The sequence below is a fragment of the Prinia subflava genome, chromosome 2, assembly GCF_021018805.1.
Source record: "Prinia subflava isolate CZ2003 ecotype Zambia chromosome 2, Cam_Psub_1.2, whole genome shotgun sequence".
Lineage (NCBI taxonomy): Eukaryota > Metazoa > Chordata > Aves > Passeriformes > Cisticolidae > Prinia > Prinia subflava.
The window spans coordinates 111285594-111310453 of record NC_086248.1 but is presented as its reverse complement, the minus strand read 5'-3'; the positions used below and the strand labels follow the sequence as shown (position 1 = coordinate 111310453).

The window sequence follows — 24860 nt, the reverse complement described above, 5'->3', positions numbered from 1 at the left end:
AACTCAGCATTATCATTTCAGGGCAGTCACCAGGGGCTTTCTCACAGGGAGGTCTGCAAAGATTAAAAGGGTGCTGCTGCAGCACCTCATCAGAAAAGGGCCTTTGAGTCTCTCCTGCAGCTGGTTTTGGAGTGGGGAGAGCAGGGGGAAGAGCAGCACCCAGCCCTGTGCCAGTACATCGAGGCGTCCACGGGGAAGGGGCTCCCATTCCTGAGCTGCTCCTCAGCTCTGGGGGCATGGATGGGTAGGGAGGAATCTCACTCCCTGATGCCATTGCTCTTCCCAGATCCTTAATAATCTCCTGGGAGTGCAAGGAGCAGAGCTGCACAAAGCCCAAAGCACAAAGACACGCAGTTTACCTCTAGTGCTGCCAGATGTGGAAACGCCTGGGTGAGAATGGCTGCCAAAACCCCAAACCCTTGTGCCCAAGTGGCAGGGGCCAGGTAAGAGCGTGTCACTTGCAAGGTGAAGCACAGAATCATTTGGTGCTCCCCTGCAATGACTTCTGTCCTCTCTCAGCTCCACAGCAGCTTTTTTGCCATTCCCCAGCCTGCCTTCCCGTCTTCCACCCTAAATAACTCTCCATCATGAGGCAACCCCTTAATTCTCCGTGGCCACCTTATCCAGCCCATGACACATGGCACCAGCACCCTCCCTTCCTGGAGAAACAGCCCCTCTGCTTCCCAGCTGTAATTCCCAGGGGGAGGACTTGCATTTTCGTGGCAGCTTTTGTGCCTCTGTGGAAGCCAGTGGCTACGAGAATTTTTGAGCCCTTGTCTGTGCTTTTTGAGCCCTTCAGAGGCTTGTGAGACATGACTCCCCTTTGCAAAAGCCCTGTCAACTCTCCCCAGATTATTAATTGCATTCTTTGATGTAGTTTCTGGTCGTTTGGCCAGCACAGACACCAAGAAACCTCCTGAAGGCTTTTTCTAATGTCCTGAGGGAAAGCAGTGCAGCTGCCCCGGTCCAGGAGCTCTCTGCAGTGCTCTTGCCGGGGAGGATGCAAAACCTTCCCCTGCATTAACTGCTGCACAGCCTCAGAGCAACTTCTCACCTTGCTTGGACCCCTTAATCCCCACGCCAGTGGATTTAATACCCCTGTATTAAAGAAGGCAGCTTATGGAGAGGCAGCTGGGAATTTATTAGCTGGGCTCTTGGGAGGCAGAGCTTATAAAATAGGAATGTAATGAGCAGCGTGCTGGACAAAGGAGTTTAAATCATACCCAGCAATCCACATCCTCCAACTCTTCACCTCTGAGGCTGATCATCAGTGGAAGCAGCTGCATCCCTGAGACCCCAGCAAGGAACCAGAGTCACTCTGGAACCCTGGGCATGAATGAGGTGGGAGCCAGGACAGTTCCTTTAGATGACTTACAGAGTTAGTGGCAGAGTGGTAGAATTAGCTGATTTATTTGAAAATTAATAAAAAAACCCCACACCAGAATGATGAGAGGAATTGCATTACACTGCTTTTGGTTTTTGCTAAATGTAAATATAACAGCACATGTTATTTTAGAATTTAGCTTTGTTAATAGTACTGCAAGATGCTCAATATCTGAAAGCATTTTCCCAGTGCAAAGACTTTCCAGACAACTGTGAGGCACCACCAACCCTTGATTAGGCACAGGAAGGAGAGGCAGTGGTCCAAAAATTCAGTCAATCCAGTTTTAGGCTAACTAATCCCAACTCAGAAGTGGTGAAGCCACAGGATGAGAGAGCACAGGATGAACTCGCTCTACCGGTTCAATTTTTCTTCTTTTTTTTTTTCCACCCAGGCTTCCTTTGAAGCATCAGGCTTCACCCCAGATCAGGCACCAGCTCATCTGTACATCTAACCTCCTTCCAGAGCAGCCACAAACCCTCCCCCAGTGAGACATCCAGCCAGCCCAAGCTATGCCAGCTCGGGGAGAGGCAGCACAGTTGTGTCAGAAACCCCCAGTCCCTCCCCCTGCCCCCTGGAACATCAAACACCAGAGCTGATACACAGATATCAAATTGTGCTCTCTGTTCCTGTGATGCTGAAGAGGAGCAGGAAAAGGAGATCTGCTGACAGCACCAGGGTTTGAGGATGCTCAGCACCGAGCGCCAAGGGAATGACAGCCCTGGAGTCCCAGGGACAGTTCACTGGGATCTGCACTGCAAAGAAAGCGAGCCACCCAGGGAAGAACAAGAGCAGCTGTGTGTGCAAGCCTGCTGGGTGCCTGCTGGCAGCCCTCCCTGCACTGGCAGGAGAAGAGAACCACAGCCCAGGCTTCACAAAGGGCTGCTCAGGACCTTCCCCTGAACTCTTCCAGGGTAAAACCAAAGCAATTCCAGACAGTGAGTTCTGTGAGTAAGAGGAGCAAGATACATTTGCAGACACAAGGCATCTGCATTTGGAATGGGGAATGAGGGAGAAAGGCACAAGGAAATTGATACAGGAAGGAAGGACATGCCCAATTCTTTTTTTCTCCCTTTCAAGTGTTGGCCACAACGTGCCAGAGGTCTCAGACCACTGTGCCTGGAGGACCTCGGGATTCTGATGCCTCCAGGGGTCTCTTCCAGTGTCTCCATGCGACCAGCCCCAGCCGAAAAGCAAAGATCAAGCACGTCAGTGACAGCAGAACAACTGGGGAGAAAACACAGGAGCATGTTAGAGCATGAAAAAAGACAGTGCCTCTTGTCCTACTTTAGCTCCCAGAACACGGGGTATTCAGGGAAAGAGAAAAAAAACCACAAGCCCCTGTGCAGCATCCATTACCCCCAGAGTTGTACCTCTCAGGGTTTTACTGCTGTACAGTGAAACTTGCCCAATGCTTCCAGGTCAAGGAATGTCTAAAAAGGGGGAGGCTTCCTGGCCACAGGAGTTAAAATACATTACATTAACAAAATACCCCAAGAATAGTCAAACTATATAAAGAAACGTGTACTAGTTTGGGAAAAGCACGTTCTCGTCCTACCGGCTGAACAAGCTGAACCACTAAGAATGAAGTTTTGCTGGTAGGAAATGTACCTGCTGCAGGAACAGAGCTGCCTGCCAGGGACCACGAGCACCTCCACATTCCTGGTGGCCACAACCACCAGCAGACAAGCCTCCAGTGCCCCCATGGCTGGGGCAGAGAAGCTTTGCCAAGTCCTGCTGGGTGCTTTCAGCAAAGGGAACTGCACTGGAGCAGCTCCAGTGGCAAAGCCAGTCCAGAATTTAGTTTTAGCACTGGTATGTGGCAGTGGGAAGGCTGAAGGGTGGGAACATGCCCCCTCCTGCTGACCCCGTGGTGGGAATAGGCATCTCAAACTGCCTCGGCAGGATTCAGAGTTCACGCAGCTCAGTCCCTTTCATGCCAGCATAAAACTGCTCAGAGTGGTACGGCTTCTGGCAGACTGGGATTGTGCAGAATTTGGACAGCTTAAGCCCTTTTACCACGGATGACTACACTCAACTCTGCTACAGTGGCTGGCAGCAACCAGATAATCCCAGGAAAACTTGTTAAGGCTAGCCTGAGCTCTGCACAGGAGAGGAGCATGTGCAGGGGTTTGCACTGTGGAGCCCTCCGTGGGTCAGGAGCTCAGGCACTGCCCCAGTATGCCCGAAAATACAGGGCAGGTGGGAGCCCACAGCCTTCATCCCTTTTCCTTTGGCCTGCCCTACATCAGGTGGAGCTGCTGGAGGAGCCAAGTGGGTTACAGAGGATTGCAGCACAAACTTATTGCACTGGGAGGTGAACTTGAGACAACACAAGGTCTGGGTTCAGCCCCGAGGCTCGTGGGCAACGATTTCTGCTCTGCTCTTTCCTTAGCAAAATGAAAACCTTCAAATACATCCCTAGCTCTGCTTTTTAACAAACAACGCTTTTCAAGTGGCAAGCCTCTCTGCCCTCAATACAAAGGAAGGATGGGGAGTGTTTAGAGGCCTCCTTTTTCAGGACTTGGAAGGATTCACCTATGAAAACGTCGTTGGTGCGTGGGGATGAAAATGAGCTGTTCTTGCAGGCACTGCCAGTCAGAGCTGTTATGACCACCGGGTAGATTGTGAGGTTGTAGCGGACATACTTGTCAAGGAAAAAGTTTTCTAGATAAAACCTGCAAAGGAAAAGAGTCACCAAAGTAAGAATTTTTCTCTATTTTTTCCATTCCCCAAGAAAGGAATTAGACAGAGAACAGGGGGGTTTTGTGGGCCAGCTGGGGCAAGAGTCCAAAATTTTTTCATTCATTAGTATTCAAAAATTATTATTTAAAAATTAATTATGAAAATATTATTTTTAAATTATTTATTTAAGGTAAGCTTAGGGGAAAATAAAGCCATGTTTCATAGGGTTTCCTTATCACACCCACACCTGTAAACCTAAGGCAGGTTGGGTTCATTCAAGTCACAAAACCCACAGTTTTGTGGGTTCCTGGCCCACAGTGCTTACTGGCATTGCTGAGGTCAGGGGATAAAAGCTCTGCCCAGACTCCCAGCTCATCTGCCATGACTTATAACAGAGGCCTTTGTACTCGGTGTTGGGAGAGGGACAAGTGATGAGCAAGTTGGAACAGATGTCACCACTGGTGAGGGCTGGGAGGGGTTCCTGAGGCTCAGTGGGGACCTTGGGGTCTCTTACCATGTCACCAGGCCGAGAGCCAGGATGCTGAGGGAGGCAGTGGTCGCCTTCTCATTGGGCACGTCCCACTTGTAGATCAGCACGACGGCGAAGTTGAGCAGAGTGGCGATGCTGGTCCACGTCAGGTACAGCGCCAGCCCGTTCTGCACCTGCCAGCAGCACAGCAAGGGGACAGCTGTGACACACAGGTCACCTCTGTTTGTCCTCGGGATGCCTTCAGTTTTAGCTCTCATGTTTTTCAGGCTCTGTGCTGCCCAGGGGTGCAGTTCTGAGCTCACAGTCAGGGTCACTCAGCTCTTCACAGAGCAGGGACACAAAACAAATCCTTTCCCTGCTGCACACCAAGGACAACTTTCAGCCCCAAAAACACAAACAAGGGTGGGCTGAAGGGAGGAACAACAAGGATGGGACCTCACAACCTGGAGCTGGAATTGGACAATTAAACCCCAATATGTAAAGGGACCAAAACTTATAAAATTGTAAGATCTCGTGACTGGTCAGCCATTTTTGTGACCATTTTGGATCCACCTTGGGTGTAGCCCTGGTCAGGCCCTGTCCTGCCCAAGGTGTATCCTGGAGGCCTTTCAATAAATCCTTGCTTTATTCTCCAGCTCTGCCCAGTCTTTGTTCCAGGTCAGCCTTCCCAAGGCATCCCTTGGTGACCCCTTGGCCCCAGTGCAGTTAAGCCAGCCCTCTGGACCTAGCTGCAGGAAAAGTCCCTCAACACAGAGAGAAGGTGAAGCCTTGGACACCTGAAGAGCTCCAGAAATCCAGCCCAGCAGTGTGCTATGCTGGTGTTTCAGGAGTGTAAAGAGCAGAGCCCACTCCCAGTTTGTGCCAAGAGATGTAGATTCCTTTCCAGAAGGGTTGCAAGGAACTTTTCTGTGCAGGGCAGAAATCTTTCCCTAGCTATGTTCTGCCACTGGACCTTTCACTCTGATACCTCCAGCACTGCACAGAGGTTGGGTTTTGGGGTTTTTTTTACCATTTCCCCAGAGCACAGCTTCCCAAAAGCCACCTACCAGAATGCGGATGAGCCAGAGCTCAGCTTTGTGAGCCTTCACAAACCACGAGGAATTGATGCTCAAGGCTCGGTGGGAAACAAAAAGGGAGGCCCATGTGGTAAGACAGAGGACTATCAGGAACACCAGGGCTGGAAGGAGGTATCTAGGACAAAGAACATGTGCACAACACAATGGACATCACATTTTTCTCAGTGGCGTCACAATGCCCTAATTTGTAGCTTTAGTGTTTGGCTTTAAGTTGATCAGTCTTTAATAAAGGTAATCACCACACATAGCCCTCATTTTGGCTCACTGCTGTTGCTGTTTTACTCTGTTAATCATGAAGTTGTTTTCCTGACTGCAAATGATTTCTTCACCTCTTGACAGTGGTGCTCTCCTAAGCCCTTAATGTGATCCATTAATTCATTTTTTCCATCGTTATGGAAACAATCCAAGGCAAGGAGCTTAACTGCACTAAGGAAGAGAGGCATGGCTCCTGTCTTACCTGTGGAGGTAAAAATGTAGAAGAACAGCAGCTTTGAGGAGATCGTAGACTTCAATCTGTCTCATGGGCAAGATGACAACACAATGCAAAACCCCCAAACTTTTGTGAAGCCTGCATTTTTTCAGAGCCTGGCACAGGGTTTTACAGGTGTGATTAAGTGTTCACACACAGAGGAAAAAGAAATCATAGAGAAAAAAAGAGTACTGGGGCTATCCCATCAAGAGTGTTAGAAAGTATCTGTAAAAGAAGACAACTTACTCTCGGTCCCACAGAAAGAGCCATCCAACATTGAGGCCATTATTCAGACACCATGCCACATAAAAAGGTATTGGCAGCAGGTCTGGCTTCATGAAGACATATCCAAGTTCATTCCTGCCAGGAAGAAGTGGGCATGGAGAAAGGAAAACAATGCCTGAATTGACCGGACAAACATTTCTGGGCTCATTTTCCTTATGTTAGGAGGGACTTTACATTGGAATTAAACATTTTGCCTTAAGCTAGACTATTTCTCCTCAGTGTCCTTCTCTGAAACAATACAGTGATACCTGTGGCTCTCCCTATCAGGCAGTTATTAGCTATGATCTCATAGCCCCAGGAAAACTTTCCAGCCCAGCTCAACAAACCAAGAGACTCCCCAGTGCTGGTTCTTTGATCTCTAACAGAAAGAAAACTCAAAGCATTAGCCCTGTAATCCATTAATTTGGCCCCTATGGATTCTCAGCCTCTAGCAGTGGGTAAGTGCAGGTACTGGATGAATCTGTCAGATTCCCCAAGAAACGAGGACTCACAGAGGAGTTTACACACTTTGATACCTGTCCACACTTTAGGGGAGTTCATTACACCTCCAAACTGCTTCCCAGCTTTGGATGCTGGACACAAGAGATGCTCCAGCCAGAGAGCTTCAACATGTCAAGTCAAGATAAATGGCAATTTATTTTTTCTTCTGTTAGAGCTGGGATTAAATGCTTGAGAGAATGTTCATGTTCAGACTCAGATGGTTATTAATTCTTATCTATGTTGCAGTCTCACAAGCTGTGAGTTCTAGCTAACAAAGTGAAAAATGGCTCTGTCTCTACGTCTCTACAAGGCTTTTTAAGCACAAACTGCCCAATTAAGAAATGATACCTAAATTATTTTTACTTTTCACCCAATGACCAACCACCTGTGGTCCACAATGTGGATTTTTCTACCCAATTACAAAATACCAGCCAGACCCCTGAAGAAGAAGGTGAAAAGGAGGGACTGACCTCTGCCCTAAAATTCTGCCCATCTTGCTTTATATATATTACTGTATTCTAAAGCCTTAAACTCTAAGTTTTTCACCCTGTGATTTTACACACTCCTATTCAAACTACACACCCACAATCCCAGTGCTATCAGTCAATTTTGGGAGCTTTCTCTATGGCCTCAGGTCAAAGGCTGTGTTTTCTTGGGGGTCAGTGCCTGTGAGCACAGTCTGAAATTCTCAGTGCTCAGGGTTCCAATGGGTTTGCTCTTGCTAGAAACCCCTGAAAGGGAGGTAAGAGACTGAGCTAGTCCAAAAGGGAAGAGTCCCTGCCCCTTCTCATTTATCCTGTAAACAGTAAATAGGGAAAATACCTTCGGCAGATCCCTGACAAGGCATAGAGCAGCCAGGCGAGCTGCCAGGTGTAGATGACATTCCAGATGAGGAAGGTCCAGTCAGCCGGTGTGAACTCGGTGCTGTACTTGTCCGAGATGTTTCCAGGGGTTGATCTGAACAGACCTGCACCAGGTGGTGAATGTTATTGCAGGCAAAATGTTATTACATCCAGAGGATGGGGAAAGACTGCTGATTTTGCTCAACCTTCTGTCTTCCTCCCTGCCTCGGTGTGTTCAAGGATGGTGAGAGCACGCCCTTGGTGCAAGCCAGCCACGTGCTGCAGTTGGTTTAGATGTCCATTATGGGATCCCTGTCCCATATTGGGAACACTGCACACCTTCCCTCTCCCACAGAACCACTAAAACCAGCTGTCTGTGCAATCCAGAGGGCAGCACGATGGCAGGTCCTGGCAGATTCAGCCAGGCAGCGTTCAAATGCAGCACCACTCTTGTGTACAAACCCTCAGCAGCAGCCTGAACATCTTCCACCAGGGATACAAGGGTATGCAAGGAATGCCTTTCAACCACTGCTAGATCCAGGTTCAGTGGATTTACTTGGATTTACATTTACTTGGATTTCAAGGGACTGGATAGGGTTGAGGCATTTGGCTGTAAAATTTGGAGGATGCACCAGCCACTTCCACCTTCCACAGAGCAAGGTGTATTTGGAGAGTTGATGAGGTAGCAAACACATCTATCCCATCTAAGCCACCTTGCATGATACAAAGCATGAAACCCTCCTCTGGAGGAAGAAAATTTGCTTGCCTTACCTTTGAAAGTCCCAGTGCCATTTCCAGTATTTATTATCACCATGACTGTGAAAGTAGCCAGAGACAGGAACATCACCAAAATCTTCAGCTTATGTGGAGCATCCATCTTCCTCTGAAACACATTAGAGATTTTGTTGGCTTATCCTAAAGGAAGCCTGGATTTGTTCCACATCCCTGAGACTGTTTCAGATATAATATTGCAAATTCACAGATTTTAACTGCCAACTTTTATTCATGGAGTTTTCATTAGAACTAAAGAGGCCTTTGCATTGGGCTAGGAGCATCTCCATTTGAAGAGACCTCGTGAGGTTGCAGAATGGAAATGGGAAGCTTTGGGAGAGCTGCCTGCTCTGCCACCCTCCATTGCAGGAGGAGAACTTAGGTTATAAACCATAACTTAGGTTTGCCTAAGGTTTTCACAAAGTCCTAAATAATTAGCCCACAAAATCAGCTTATCTGGCATCACTGTTGCAGTTTTACTGAAGCAAACAGGCTTACCAATTTTGCCCACTCTAGGAAGCCAAAGTGAAAATGTTGAAGCCCTTGCTTTGCAGCCAAGTGCCTTTTAGCTCAACATAACTTCTCACATTTACCTCTCTAATCCTATAACTCTGACAAATTAACTTCCTTTCATGGTGGTACTACCTCCTCACCGACTGGCTGCAAATAAGCTTTAAACCCTTTGGCACGTCTCAAGAACATTATAGTCTATAAAATCCACATTCTACAATTTTTCAAGGTTAGTAAGTAGTAGCTTAAGCTTTCCCAAGTGATTTCCATTAGTCCAGCATTTATTCTATCCCAGAAAAGTTCATTGCCATCTCTAAGAGCACACACACACTCACCCAACTATAGGCAACAGCTTTATTTCTCCTCACAGCTCAGCACTCGAGCTGCTTTCTCTCTACAGTGGCATTTCAATGCTTTCCAGGGTTGGCAGGGGTAACAATGGGGTTGTTTCACACTGCTCAGTCTTGAACAATAAATTCCAGTTCCCACTTCAGTGGGTTGTTTCATAGTTCCAGGCTTTGTTCACAGAACACCCTGCATTCAGACACGTCACAAGGAAGTGGGAAGGGAAATTCTGTTTTCTGCTAATTCATACGTGTTGATCCCTTTTTAGTCATCTCTTAACTGGAAAACCCCCACCCTTTTAAAAATTAAAATCCTATGTGGAAGAATGCAAGATATGAGATTCCCAACTAGATTTATGTCAGTCAAATCACATAATAACATGTTGTCTTCAACAGATACACTGGATTAGCAACTTGTGAAAAGAAAAATCCACTATTGTACCACTGTGCTGTACTATTGTATTGTACTGTTAGAGATACAATTTCTGGCTCAGAAAATAACTGACATGCAGATTTCTGAAAGCCATGACAACACAGGAGAAAAATATCACTGTACACTTGTCAATGATCAAGGAAAGAATATAAGAATAGGGCATTTGCCTGCTCCAAACCAGTACACGGGACTAGAGGGTCCTGTGATCTCCCTGTCAGGCCAAAACTCCTTCCTCTCATAGTCTTGTAGTTGACTTCAGCACTGCATTTCTTTTTCATTAGCATATTTGGAAGAACCTTGATTACACAGCTCCAGAGAAACCCATGTCTGCTTGAGGAAGTCCAGGAGGAAAGCCCTATTAAACAGGTCAATGGTTTCACCGGTGTCTCTCACCTCCTGCCTCCCTCCAACTTACTGCCTGCAATAAACGTCTGCAACAGTTCCTGCCTGCCTCTCCAGTCACAAAGAGCCATTAGAAGAATCAGAAACGCTACTCACAGGAATCCACACTGGCTTGAAGTGTTTTCCAGCCGGGGTTCAGCCACGAGCAGCGCTGGCGAGTCTCCGCCTCCTAACTTTATCTAAAGGGATTTCGTACCACTCTCAGCAGATTAATAACCACTTTTTAGGAAAAGAAAAATCAAAACTCACAGAAGTTAGACATGCTTTCTGTCTGTGTGCTGCTGCAGCCTCTGATTGGCTAAAGCCTCCCAAAACCCAGCACTTATGCAAGAGAAATGTGATTACTTAACCAAAGCCTTTCATAACAGCCAGACATTTTGTATAACGTTGCATGTTCCCAACTTGTTGGCAGACAGGAGCCAATGACTGCATGCCCTGGGCTCTTGCCTGCCTTGTCCTTCTCTGTCCCTGCCAGGAGGAAGGAGACTGAGCACTTAATGCAAAATATTGCACCTCAAAATCGTAGTGCTCCGGAGTGGGAGATGCTGGCAGGGGGTGCTGAAAGAACAGACTGGATCTGGGGTTTGGGGAAGATGGAGATAAAAATGGTTTGAATTGGAAGGGACCTGAAAGATCATGTGGCTCCAACAACCACTGTGGGCAGGGACACCTTCCAGCAGACCAGGTTGCTCAAAGCCCCATCCAGCCTGACCTTAAACATTTCCAGAGGTGAACACACAGATGTCATACACAGAACCACAGAATAGGCTGGGAAAAACCTCTAAGATCCAGTCTAACCACAAACAACACAGATCCATAGTCTGGATCCTGTGAGCATCTTCAGATCTCCCTATAGCCCCAGATGGAGATTGGGTCACAAGTAAAGTTTGTTTTTTGATACAGAAAAGGCTCCTGTTCCCCCATGCAAGCTCACCCCACAGCAGCAGTGCAAGCCATGCAAGCTGATCAGTCTGCCTGCACAGAGCCACAGTTTCACCACATCCACTCCTTTCATTTTGTGTTTCTGCTTGTTTCCTCTCAAATTTAAACTTCTACAGCCAGTTAAAAATAGCCTTCAGCATCAAAATGTGATTTACCTTGTGCAGCCACAGTGGTTACAAAGCAGACAGCGTGGCTGGGACCTGCCCCATGTCAAATATAAAGGCAGTGAATTAACTAGCACCTATCTTCACCCATTGAAAACAACATCATGGGGCTGGGAATTAACCCAGCTGGAGCTTCCTTGGCCATGGAGATAGGGGTGGGAATCCTACATGAACATGGATTTGCCAGCCGTGCCAAGTGCAGGGCATCCAGCCAGCACTGTTGCTGTCTATTTATCAGTGTAGGTGTCAGGTCCACCCTTTGGTGGCATTCTGAGGTCCACCCTTTGGAGGTATTCTGATGTGGAAACCCGTGGTTTAAGTATGATTATTTCTTATCAGCCAGCTAACATGCTGTGCTCCACACATGGATGAAAAACAAGAGCTGCTTGAGCTGCTTGTGCATAGCATGTTCCCTGAAGAAGACAAGGGCCTGCGCTCACAGCATGGTGGCATTGGCATTTTTCTCTCCTGTTTTCACTTTGGGAATCCCCCAGATATGTAGACAGTGACTGCCCATGTCCTAGAAACTGCCTTCAAGTCACAAGTTTATAAGCAGTTGTTGCAGCAAGCTTGGGCTGAAATACAAGCACAACCAACAACAACATTACAAACACTGACTGGCCTCTCCTCCTAGCAGATTAAAATCCACAATGCACCTTTTTCCACACTGGACCTTTTTCCACACTGGACCATGTCTTATTTGTGGCCCTCTTATAGATATATTTTGTGTGTATAGGCATATATATGTCTTTACTCATCAGATAGTCAAAATGACCTCAGCATGATGTCAGACATGACATTTTTCATCCAACAAAAGGGTGGCCCGAAATTCCTCACTGAATACAGGCACATGCACTTTATCATGCATGTGCCTGTTAAGACCTGAATCAAGGGAAAACTCTGCATGCCGGAAACATTGGACAAGTGGAAAAACCAAAATCCCACCCCCACACACACCTTGCTGTCCTGTGTTCTTGCTGGTTATTCCATCATGCATCTCTTGTTGCAGTGAGACAGATGGAAGAAATGCCACCACAGTGGTGGCCTTGTCCTCTGGCCACGCTCTGTGATCCAGGCAGGAACTTAAAGCCCCTATTCTGTGTTTCAGAAGGCTTTGGTCTTTTTCAGTATAAATCACAACACAGGCCTTGGATAAAATATTGAAAATTATTTTATCATGCAGCCCTACAAAAATCCCCTCAGGGGATTTGTTTGTAAAATACAGAGCAATGTACTTAGTGCTCGTAAAGTTATTAAAATTGAAAGTCTCTTGCTTCACTAGGCTGCACAGCATTCCCAAAAGTGGGAATGCTCAGGACAGCTATAACTTTAAGATAGCAGAGTTAAAAGAAGCTTTTATGGAAAGACCCTACCTTTCTATAGTGTGTCTTCTCTGAGAGAACCTTCAGGCTTATTTCTTCGACATGGGTTTGAATATCTTTGCTGGTTTCTTGAGGAAATAAAATTATATTGTCAGGGGAGTGGCAAATGCAGTTATATGATTTTCAGGCAAGAAATGTCTGCCAGTGTTTGCATGCACAAAGAGAAGCGTGATACAATCCACGTTTACAAGAGGATGTGTCTTGAAATCCAGATATGCTGCTGAATGAAGTCACTGGAACCAATTCCATGACACAGACAGTGGTTGATACTTTTCAAGACAAGTTGCTTTGAATCAAATATAAGTTCGTGTTCATCTGGCTCACGATAGAGAAAACCAGTTTCTGACTAAGTTATTTTACCATCAGGGCACTTTCCCACTGGTAAACAGAGGAAAATACAGGCTCCTGTATTAACAAAAATCTTTATCTTTAGACTCTTTAGAGCCCTCATTTGTTTTAAGAGAAGAAGAAAATAAATAGGGGAAAAAGCTGCTTTTCAAGATGAAGAGAGCTACCACAGCCATCCCTCCTCTGCAGCACCAGGACGTGCTCCACCAGCAGCAGGGCACCTCAGACACCAGCAGAGCACTGGTTGCACTGGGAGCACAGCTCCACTGTCACTCCCCCAGGCACTGGAAAGCCATGCAAGCATTTACAAGGTGATGAGCTAGCACAAGCAGACTTTATGCTGGTATTAATGCCCCGCTGACAAGAGGAAGAGTCTGTATTTTTAAAAAACCCTCAACATGAACCCTCCTGCTAGTAGCTGAAATAAAACATTATGAGCACAGACAGTTTGAGTCCCAGAACAGAAAGTGGAAGCCAATTGCTTTCTACCTAGAGGTGCCCCTGTGGAGGCTCTGTCCTCAAAATAAACTCATTTTGCACTGTGCAGTAACTGAGAAAAGTTCATCTGTGGGCAGCTCACCCACCTAATGGCACACACTGTCACCAGCAGGAAACTGCAGGAAGCAAAGCCCCAGAAACACCTCCCCAGCAAGGCAGGAGCTCAGATATGAGTTTAATCAGTCTGCCAGAGCCTTTTTGTCCCCACCAGCAGCAATGATGGGTTTAAACCCTAAATATATTCTGCACACTCAGTGCTCCAGTTTAATCCCTACAGCCACCTGCTTTAACTCCAGGCTTTCCCAGTGTGCTGGGCAAACTGGCAGCCACGAGTCAGTGACCTCTGTGGAAATCATTTTCAGGCCAAGTTCAGCAAGTGTTGACAACCAAATATACTAATCTTCTAACAACAGCTCAAGCATCCTAATCCTGCGGTGGGTTAATCTGGGTGCCCTCAATGCCAGGGATTTGCCTTCCCTTGCTGCTAGAAGGGATGGGATTTGGCTGTGCACATTAGGATGGGCACACAGCGAGGAGGATCTGTGTTAGCTATCCCCTGTGGGTATTTCAAGAAGGAAAATCATCTGCTTTTTATTGTTGGAGAGCAGAAGAGATCCACCCTTTGGCATCAGGGAAATATCCCTGCATTTGAGGGAGCAAGAAGCGTAAGGAGCTCACTACCCTTCTATTTTCAACCAGACTTTAGGCTGCCATGCTGAAAATCATTGACTGATCTCCAAATCTGTTCACTGAACTCTAGATTAAGGACATTATTGCAAATATTAAACTCAAACTAAGCCCTGCCAACTCTTGTGAGAGAAAGAGGGTGAAAGACAATGCAGTTCTTTCTCTAAATGGAATTTCTAAGAAGTAATAAAAAATATTATCCCCAGATGTTCTCACTTACTGGTTAAGGACTGGTAAGTTTGCCTTCTTCAAAGGCAGCCCAAGAGTGCCTGCAGCAGTGTCCAGTGTCTGGCAGGCAGCATCCACAGCATCAGATCAGGAGCGTGGCAGCAGGGAGGCACAAGGAAGCAGAAATTCACCTGCACAATCCACTCCTTCAACAGGATGGCTGTGAGGAGATGGGGAGAAGAGCAGAGCTGAGCAGCAATGAACAAAGACACATTTATATGGCCGGATATCTTCAACTTATAAACTTTTTAATTGCATAAAGGTTATTTTATTCAATGCCATGGCATTCCTGTTGCTCACAGGATTCTCCCATGTCCTCCTCCACCACTGAAGGAATGACAAAACCAAGAGCATTCATGCAGCACTCTGCTTGCTCAGTGTCACTTCTCTATCCTCTGATTTTAAGATTTTAAGATAAACTGATTTTAAGAGCACAGACATACTATTCTCCTGGATACCTCACCACTATCACCCGGGAATGCTCCACAAGCATTTAATTGTTCCTGTCCCCACATTTCCAAGAGAAAAGCAAAAGCCAGCCCCTTGCACTGGCAGCAGTGGAGCTGTCTCTAAGCCCTCACTGGGTAGGGGTGGCTGTTCTGCAGAGCTCACATGGCCACCAGCATGGCCAGGAACAGAGACAGACAGGAAAGGAGAAAAGGCACCTGGACAGTGGTCAGAGCACAAGTTTTTCTAATTTCTGTGGGAGCAGAAAGCTGCCTCCATTTATAGCTGCAGCATCCAGGTCAACCAGAACCTCTCATGCAGAAAGCTTGCTTGAGAGGAAACCTGGGTGGCCTGGTTTTCTTTATGGTGCTTTTTTTTTTGTGGCACTTTATGTGCTTCAGTGCAGTAGTCACCTATAATTGGCAGCATTCAATGCATCTCTCAGGCTGAGCATTTAGAAAATGAGAAACATTCGGATGGCAGCAGCTTTCTTACAAGAGGGCAGCATGAAGATTAAACAGACGACTTCCATTCACAGGAGCTGAGTGCCTCACTTTAGTAGGAATACTCCTTGAACACAGCAACTTTGCAATCTAATTATCTAGGTATTTCTTGAAGGCAACTGGGGTTTATATAAAATAATAACGTGGATATATATCACCTCCTACACGAACTGTTAGCAGAACTAGAACATTGAGTCTCATTACTGTGGGAAATTAGTGGAACAAAACTCATTGCAAGACCTTAGAGGTAGGGAAGGTGATTTTTTATGAAAAAGACTCCAGTAAGCTGGCCCTACCCACTCCCAGTCTCCCATCAACATACTCACATGCTCAGGACTGTATGCATTAATCTGCTCAGGACCAGCCAAGTACAGCAAGAAGGATGTGGGATGACACCACCACTCCACTGCATCTCTGGGATGGGCTCCTCCTCATTTTTGCATGCATCTTTTATACCCTTCAGCAGTGGATGTGATGATCTTGTGTCCCACCCTCCAAGAGTTTCAGGGCAAACTGAGCCTTTTGTCACCCTTATCTGGGCATTTCACAGTTTCTCTGCTGTGGGTCATCATCTTGTCACCTTGTGTCTAAGGCTCCAGCTTGGGTTTTGTCCTCTGGTTATTTATTTGCATGAAACACATGCCAGTGGTTCTGCAGCAATTAATATATGCCACTCCTTTAACCCTTCACCTGCTGCTTTTCTTTTGTCTTCAGCCAGGCGTTTCCATTCACATCAGTATTGGTATTTCTGCTAAAAACCTCCACAAAAAGCAGGTCTGAACCAGGTGAGATCCTGGCACAATGTGGAAGCTGTATAACTCAACAGAATAATTTGGCTGCCTCCTGAAGACAAAAAAAGCTTTACTCCATGTTCATCTTCCACACAAATTTCCAGGCTGCCTTTCAGAACATGGAAGTGTTCAAACGCTGAAAAAATTATTTCAGACAGAAGTTTAAACCATCGAGACCTCCTGTACTGTAACTTCACAGAAACAAACCAAGCCCGAGGCAAGACAGAAACAATGGAAAACAGCAGCAACAAGGGAAAACTACAGCCAAAGTGGGAATTTTGGTGAAGTCAGAAGACAAAAAGGGGAGTTCTAGCAGGAAGAATAAGGAAGCAAACAGTGGTGTAATTTTTGCCTACAGTAAGTGCACATCACTGAAGATGTGTTCTTGCACACCCATCTGTGCAGATCCTCACTTTGCAGCCTCCCCAGAGTCATGCAGCAGGTGTTTTTTATTCCTTCAAGCTGGAGAGCAGCTATGTCCATGGAAAGCCAGCTGAACACAAGGGCTTTACATCTCAAGAAGGTGAAATGCAGTTTCTCACAGAAGCCTTTTTCAACACACAAATGTTTCCAGGCCCTGCCACCCTCCACTGGAGGCCTGCCTGCTCCTGCAGCTGCAGATGAGGACCCACCCCCAGTGCTGTTGGTGATCTGGACTAAATTGTGGTTTGGACCTGAGATGCTTTATTTTGTCCTTTGGCTTGCTCTTTGGAGGGACTGGAATCCTTTCCTTGGGCAATGCAGAATATTAGAATTGTTTAGGCTGGAAAAGACCTCTAAAATCAGCGAGTCCAAATGTTAACCCAGCACTAAACCATGTTTCCAAGAACACATCTTTTAAATACATCTAGGAATGGTGACTCCACCACTGCTCTGGGCAGGCTATGCCAGGGCTGGGCAATGCTTTCAGTGAAGAAATATTTCCTAACATCCAGCCTAAACCTCAGAACACCAGAAGCATCCACAAAGGTCAGCAGCACGGTCAGCCACCTCTTCCAAAAACGATTAGCAGCAGATTGATGAGGACTGAGCTCCCACAAGTGTCAGAAAAAGTGAGTAAGAGTCCAAACCCTGTGCACATTGGAGAGGTGCCTCTTAACATATTTTCCACATATTTCCAAGCCTTATGTTGTCTTAGCCCAAACACCCTTCAGGGTTATCACGGTGCTACTTTCTGCAATTCAGTCACCAAAGCAGTGCCTGCCCTTCCTCCCTTTCTTCCTTCCTACTAATTAATTTTTAAGCAAAACTTATGATGTTAGCACTTTTGATCTGGTTATTCTGTCGAGGCTTGTCTGCAGTCAGAATCCACAAAGCCTCAGCAGTGCCATCACTGTGAGCTCACTGTCATGCCTGGGAAGCCAGGATAATGGGACAAAATCCTTTTCCCCTGCATTACAGCTTCCAAAAGTGTGAAAGCACCATCAGCACAGGCCTTTGGCAGTCCCACAGACTGAGGCACCTTACTGGCACGCAAAGCAAGACACAGATGAGTGGCCAGTCAGTCCCCAGCCCTCTCTCATCAGCTTTGGAAGCTCAGGCACAAGTTGAGGCATATCACGACTCATTTTGTTTGGAAGTTTGTACGAGTGACAGAGTCAGGTCCTACAGATAAACACAGGATCGTTCTCACCAAGTGTATTTTTTTTTTAAGACACTGGTTATTACTGGAAAAGAGGTTATTTATAGGCTGCATAATCTGCCTGTCTGCCACATGGCCCTGCAAAGCTCCTGTGTTAAAACACCAGCAGTCCTAAGACCCACTTTGGAAAAGTCACCTGCTGCAAATCAAGGAGAACCAGGGCTGGTACCAATTGCTGAAAGACTCACTCTGACCACAGATACTTCCACACAGAACTCACCAACAACACTGCTCTGTGAGGAGCAGAACACAGGAATTTCACTTTCAAAAATTAGGAAGTAGGCACTGAAAAGAGCAAACTCAAACAGCAAAGGTTTGGGGTTTTTCCTTTGGCTTTTTTCCACATTTCCCATGCAGGGCAGTTTTTCTCAAGTGGGTTTGAACCACAACAGCTCCTGGGTTATCATTCCTGACATGTTTATCCTTTGTGGCAAGTGTAGATCAAAGCTACCTGTTACAGCAGCAAAACAGACTAATAACAACAAGATCCATCATTCATTAGGATGAAAGGACTGCCATGGCTGGGTCACATTATATCAGTGGAGGCTGTAAATCTCCTTGCATTTTATTGCCAGTGAAAAGAGCACTTTCCCAATCAGAGGAAGCTGCTGAGCCAGAGATGTGCTCTCAAGGCATGTGAGTGCTCTGCAGAGGCACATCTGTCACTTGGCAGTGTTCACCTGAAAGGAGAGCCCCAGGTGGTATGGCACAGAAGTGAAAGCTTGCCTCTGCAACATGCCTTACAACAGAAAGTGAAAGTGTCTGAAGGGAGAGAATTTCAGCTTTGCTGGGGGAGGAGGCATCATGATCACTCCATAAAACTCCAAATATTAAAAGTCATCATGCTGTGCTCATATCCTAAGTACACCATACTGAAGAAACTCCACATGCCAGATAAATCTTTTATATATCAACTTCTATATCCAAAATAAAAGGAAATAAATATGTAAAACCAAACAATACCCCTCAAAGTCCCAGCAGCCTCCCTTACCTGACCATGAGCAGGAGGTGTTTCAGAGATGCCAGCAGGATGTGTGCAGGTAGGGATGGTTTACTCAGACCATTGGATGCACAGCAGCAGAACGGTTCTGCTCAGTTACATTTCTGCCCTCCCAGCCATCAGTGAGAATCAGATTTATGCCCAGAAGTTCACTGGTTTCTTAAAATAAAAGCTTGGAAAAGAGCTCAGACCATTCCAGAAGGATGAGTGCAAAGCCAAGGCCTCCCAGCTAGACTCTCTAGGGATCTTTGTGTCTTGGATAAGTCTAGAGGTTGTTACTCAAAACTGCTCATTCATGGCAGTCACAGACAGCAAGATTTCACCATCATTCAACAGAGTGATTTTCAGAGAAACTATTTCATCCACAGCACTTACTAAAAGAAAACCTGTGAGACCCTCCTGAGAACAGAAGAGGACTATAGTAATATATATGTATATAACAAATGTAATGGGAGGACCTTCTGTTGGAAAAACCCTGCAGGAGATTGTTACCTGAGCAACAAGAAATGGAAAAGTATGAGCAGCACATATCTGTGTCAGGGAGCAGCATTGTCCCACAAAGGGGGACAAGGAGACCCAGCACAGGCTGTGCTCTCACCAGACAGCAAAAGCAGAGACCAACCTGCCTGCAAGGCAGCCCAGGGCTGGGCACAAATAAAGCTGCTGGGTAGAGTTTGGGGTGGATGTCCCCACGGAGCCTGCTCAGAGCACTTGGGACCCTCTGGGTGCTTTGGGAATTTGTTGGAGTTTTTTCCACTGGAACCACAAAGCTGCAGCAGGTCAGAGGAGGGCAGCTGGAGGAGCAGCAGGACAGGGTGTCCTGAGGAGAATGGGAGCTGGGAGGTTTATTCCCATTGCATGCAGCAGCAGCATGCAGAGCTCTGCCTGCTGTGTCAATGAGGGCCACTGACCACTACAGGCCTTTGTTCTTTGCTTTGGTCTGGCTGTTGGGACTGTCAGGGATTATAAACATCAGCACTGCAGATTTTGGTGTTGGTGCCAAAAAGCAGAGCAGTCAGAAGCTGTGGCTCCTCTTCCTTCCCAATTTCAAGTGTTTCAGCTAAAAACTAAAAAGATTTTTGTTTGTTTTTTTTTTAAATCACTGCCATATAAACTTTGATGGAAAAGGCAAAACCATGGACTTAAACACTCCTTTTTAAGGGCCACCTAAACTGATGCCTGATGGAAGACCTCATTTATCCCTCACTAGTGCCTGCAGACTTTTTTTTTCTCTTGTTTCACTTTTTCCCTTGTTTCTTTCACCCACATCCATTCTCATCACTTCTTTTGGCATTGGCATCCCCTTTCCCAGTCCCACATAACAAGTGCCCCCCCCTTACATAATTGGACTTTTCACAGGGCCTCAGGGCAACCTCTCTCCAAAAAAACAAGAAGGACATTCACTGAAAAGGACTGAAAAGGTCAGCTTTGTCTCTTTGCTCCCAGGCTTGGGATGTGACCACACAACAGCTCATCCCTCGGGTAGTTAACAGGAAAAATGCCAGCAGGTGGCATTCCAGAATAGCTTCTGGAATCAGCAATGACAGCAAAACCTCTGCCACACCCAGGGCTCCTTTTACAGCTGTTGACATCTGCACAGTGGGAGGGGATGCAGGAGAGCTGCAGCAGTATCTCCACCCACAGCACCTTCAGGTGATGCCTGCTGCCCCTCCTCCCTCCCTCCCTCCCTCCAGTCTTCAGGTTGTTTCTCATAAATAACCACTTTAATGACATCTCTTTTGAAATTTCTCCTTGGAAGAAAGTATCTGGGTGATGGATCAGGCTGCCACTCGAACACTGAGTCCAGAGTCTCCACTTCTCTCTTCAAGCACTTGAGTATCTTTTAGTGCCATCTGACCTGAAAGCCCTGAATATAAAGCCACACTGGAAAACCTTCAGTAGAAGATACATACATGTACATACGTGTATTTGCATGTAGCATGCAGTGGTCAGTGACTACTTTGACTCAAACTAGTTAAGACAGCAATTTTCAAAAGTTTCTTTGCTTGCCCTCAAACTTTAGTGGGATAAAAATAACATTGCCCTGTAGGAAGCTGAGCTAAACAGGTCTTCTGATTGTGGCTGGAAGTAAAAGCCATTATTCCCATTTACAGGTTTCCTTCTGCCATCAAAGTCACCCCTTTGCCACAGTTGTGCCTACTTCCACTCTCAGCAAAAGCAGGTATTGCCCAGGCTGTGAGCAGCAAGACACCTGCTGGCTGTGCTAAACCCTGTTATTTCAGCCTGGAGTAGAAATACCTCCTTGTATTGAAAGCCTCACTGCTGCAACGTAATAAGTCATGTGTAAAAGCCAGAAAACAAACCTTGTTCTGAGCATTTTAACTTGATTTGCCTCCTGGAGCAGGATAAATGGCTGCAGACACAGCAGTGTGCTCAGGAAGCCACAGCAGGTGGAATCTGAAAGCTCTAGGTGACATTTTGACCCCAACAGGAAAGTGATCTCAGTTGTGTAGCAGTGAATTCTCCTCATCTGCTGAGACAACTCCTATCACAACCTTAGGAAAAGAAAACCCTAAGACAAACAGGTGGATAAACCTCTGGAGAGCCTGTGGAGATGCTGTGAGCACCTTGATTCCAGAGCTGTTATGACAGCTGGCAGTGCCTCAGGAAGGCACAGCACCCAGGCTGTGTAGGCACTGAGGAAAAAGAGTTTGAATATTCCTGCCCCAAAGTCAGCAAGAGGGGTGAAGGAGACATCCCTCCCTGTGCTTTGGCTCTGTTTATTCAAAACAGAACGCTTTAAAGCTGTCCTTCTCCATCATCAGCCTTTTGGGAAAACAACGGCTGAATGCTGCCTTTGAGGAATGAGCGCCTGCCTTATCTCATCTCCACACCTCCCAGCACAGCCTCTTCTCCCAGGCGTGTGGCTCAGTTTTCTGGAACAAGGAGTCTCCCAGTGCATGGCTCAGCAGCCACAGGCCCTGCCTGAGCCTGCAGGAGCATTCCTGCCATTAAAACAAAAGCGACAGAGGCTGGAAACCAAGAAGCCTCAGTGGATGGTGTAGGGTGTGTATCACCGTGGCTGCATCCTAAACCACGGACTTGGATAAAGCCAGGAGGCCCTGGTCAGCACAGCTGGAGTGATGGAGCAGCAGAGAGCAGCCAGGTGGGCCATGCCTCAGCAGGTAACTCTTTCCCACAAGCAAACTTTAGGATTACTGGGAGGACAACACTCTGACAATCAAACTGGTCTCTCACACATACAACGTGCAGGTTCCTCACGCCACACTAAATGCCAGACCACAGGCACCAGGTGTATCCCAGGGACACTTCAGCTGGACTTGGGACTGTCTGTGGCCTCAGCTTTGACCCAGTGGGGCTTTTGTCTTGCTTGTCCCACTGTGGTGTGTACCTGATAGAGGTGGCACTGGGATTCAGGTGCCAGAGGAAGTCAGGAAAACTGGTTTCTGTTCCCATCTCTGCTACTCATTTGCTATATATCCATGAGTAGTTAATTAAGCCTCATCTTTCCCCACTTTAGAACTGTGATAATTACATTTATCTCTCTTTGTGAAGAGCAAGGGCTTGGAGACATTTGAATAAATGCCCTCAAAGAGCCAAGGGTAGTTATAGTTAGTTATAATAATCTTGGTCCTCCCTGAATTTTTAAAAGCTCTCCTATTCCAGTGACTCTGCTTCATAGACAAGGCAGAAAAAAAACCTGGAGTATAATTACAGAGTGACTCTGTACTCTGCTGTGGGCTCCCTGGCTTTATTGAGCTGAACCCAGCTCACCTCCAGCCTTCTTGCTACCTTGCACAGGTCCCAAAGGAGCTGTCAGTACTGCAATGGCATGACCATCACTGCAAAGTAAGAGGGATTTCTGTCATGCTGTGGTGGTGATTAAAAAGCAGCATCATAGCTTTCAACTTCTGAAACAGTTCTGGAAAGTGCTAAGCTACAGGAATCCTGGCACTGCATAAGCGACCATTTTTTCAGAACAAGGGAAAAAATAAGATCTTACTCTTCAAAGGTGTTTAGCACCTTGGTTTTTTCTTTAGGTGCCTAAATTTCAAATGAAATTGCAAGCTCTAATAAGCAGATAGTTCAAGTATTGCTGATGTTTACAGTGAGGAGCCACTCCAAGTTTCATGAGAGACTCCATTTATTGTGCCAATGGGGAAACCCTACCCCTTATGCCCTGTATGAGCTTGTTTTCCACACTTGCAAGGTCCACGCTTAATTTATTGCCTAAGAATCCTCCTGAGGGCTTACAAAGCCTGAGCTAGAACTCACTCCCTTTGCTGCTAATAGATAGTAAAATGACAGTAAGCTATAACCTTTATATCAACAGCAATATCTCATCAATCAGACAACACTGAGGAGCAATCCTGGGCACTGGGAGACCATCAGTGCTGTTTAATTCCTTAGAAAAATGCCTGGTTTGACCCAGGCCAAGCAGCAGGCTCCCAGGTGGAGCCTGAAATCACCACTCCTGCAGGAGTTAACATGAGGCACAGATCTTCCTTGCTGTTTGCATGTGCCTGCTCAGTGCAGGAAGCTCAGGGAGTTTAAAGTGTGGACAAAAACCTACAGGATGAGCCCCACCAACCTCATAAGCTCTGTCTTGCTTTTAGACATAAATAAAGGAGATGCATACAGAAGGGGTTAATTGTACAGGTCAGATGTGCTGCTCCAGAACTTAAAAGCTCCCAAAGAAGAGGGAGGTGTCTGCATTTGCAAATGTGTGTGAGTCTGTGTGGGTGTGAGTGTAAACATGCACATTCAGGAGGAAAAATCTTTCAAGAAAATCACAGAATATCCACCACCTTCTTTTTACAAGGAAAAGAGATGCCAAGATCTTGGAATTAATTATTCTCTGTGAATCACTCTTGCAGTTAAAAGCCATACCAGCATTTCCAGAAAAACTTTCAGTTCGGTATATGTAAACGAATTTAAAGAAAACAAACAAACAGACAAGAAAATGTGAAGATAAAAGGCTTGAGATAATAAGATTAAAGATGTTAATTGGAGACTGTGGCTTCTGCAGACTCTGACAGTGGTAGAGTTCCTACAAAAGGCTCCAGCTCTGCCCTGCTGGTCCCAGTCATTGTGAGATTGTGTCCCAGCAATGCTCTCAGCAAACTCACCTCACTCTGCAGACTTTGGCTCAGAAAAGCACACAGGCACATCTTAAGGTGACAGGTTTAGAGTTTTAGGTTTGGACACGTATTTAAGATCTTTGGATCTGTGTTTAAACACATAATTACAGGCAAATGTCTTCATAAGTGCCCTGAACTTGATGTGATCCCCCAGACCATGCAAGTACCCCCAGCTCTCTGGCTCGCTTCATTCCTCACTAAGGATGCCGACATTTCCCACCCCTGCTTCAAATCAAGACCCCAGTGTCCTCTGCCTGCATATCACACTTGCTCCTCATGTATAACCCATGATTTTAAAGTCTTGAACCCTTAAGCTTTCCAAAAGAGATGAATAGTCTAAAGAACAGGTGGATAAAAAAACAGTGGAGAAATTTTATGATGTGTTTGTTTTACTTTACACCCTGGATTTACAGCTGATGAACTCACTGGGAGTCATCTATTGTTCTTATTCTGGCTGAATGGTTTTACTTGAAAAGGGAACCGATGAATTAAAGCATTTGACTTTAATTATCCCACAGCTTTAAGCGTTGTTAGAAAATGCCTATCAGTTTTAAGCCTCTCTTTTCCAGGAAACCACTGGGTGAGTGTGTCTACAAGGAAAGCACGCTCATGGGGATAGGCAATGACCACATCAGGAGTGGGCAGGCATGTCAGTAGGATTCTTCCCCCTTCAAACAATCGTGTTTACATGCACCAAGCCGTTGTAAGTGTATTGCTGCACTACTGCTGTTGTAATACTGTTTCTGCAAGAGATGGTGTCACCCAGAACAACAAGCCAAGAAACACACAAAGTCTTTCCAATTAAGCTTTTTTACCCAACAAGTGTTCATTCAGGTTCACTCCAAACGCTGAAAAAGGTTCAAGATTCCCTGAAAAAGGTTCATACCTCCTGATACGGCCAGAGCAGATGAGGGGGAAAGGGAAAAGCTTGTGGGAT

General features: G+C 46.2%; 1 protein-coding gene across 5 annotated transcripts in view; it reads right to left on the bottom strand.

Moving 5' to 3' along the window:
* Window positions 1-1391: 1391 nt before the first annotated feature.
* The window catches only part of LOC134547520 (uncharacterized), a 34642-nt gene continuing 11173 nt past the window's right edge, over window positions 1392-24860 (bottom strand). The window contains exons 1-10 of one of the 5 annotated variants that reach the window (XM_063391580.1): window positions 14410-14573; window positions 12648-12724; window positions 10265-10347; window positions 8480-8591; window positions 7689-7833; window positions 6348-6461; window positions 5603-5747; window positions 4581-4729; window positions 3920-4059; window positions 1392-2608 (exon numbers count right to left, since the gene is read on the bottom strand). In XM_063391580.1, the coding sequence (XP_063247650.1) occupies window positions 2487-2608; window positions 3920-4059; window positions 4581-4729; window positions 5603-5747; window positions 6348-6461; window positions 7689-7833; window positions 8480-8585 (921 nt within the window). In that variant the 5' untranslated portion in view covers window positions 8586-8591; window positions 10265-10347; window positions 12648-12724; window positions 14410-14573 and the 3' untranslated portion in view covers window positions 1392-2486. Of the gene's footprint in view, window positions 2609-3919; window positions 4060-4580; window positions 4730-5602; window positions 5748-6347; window positions 6462-7688; window positions 7834-8479; window positions 8592-9324; window positions 9478-10264; window positions 10475-12647; window positions 12725-14409; window positions 14574-24860 lie in introns of those variants that run through there. The other 4 variants (XM_063391581.1, XM_063391578.1, XM_063391579.1 and 1 more) reach the window with 4 other exon arrangements.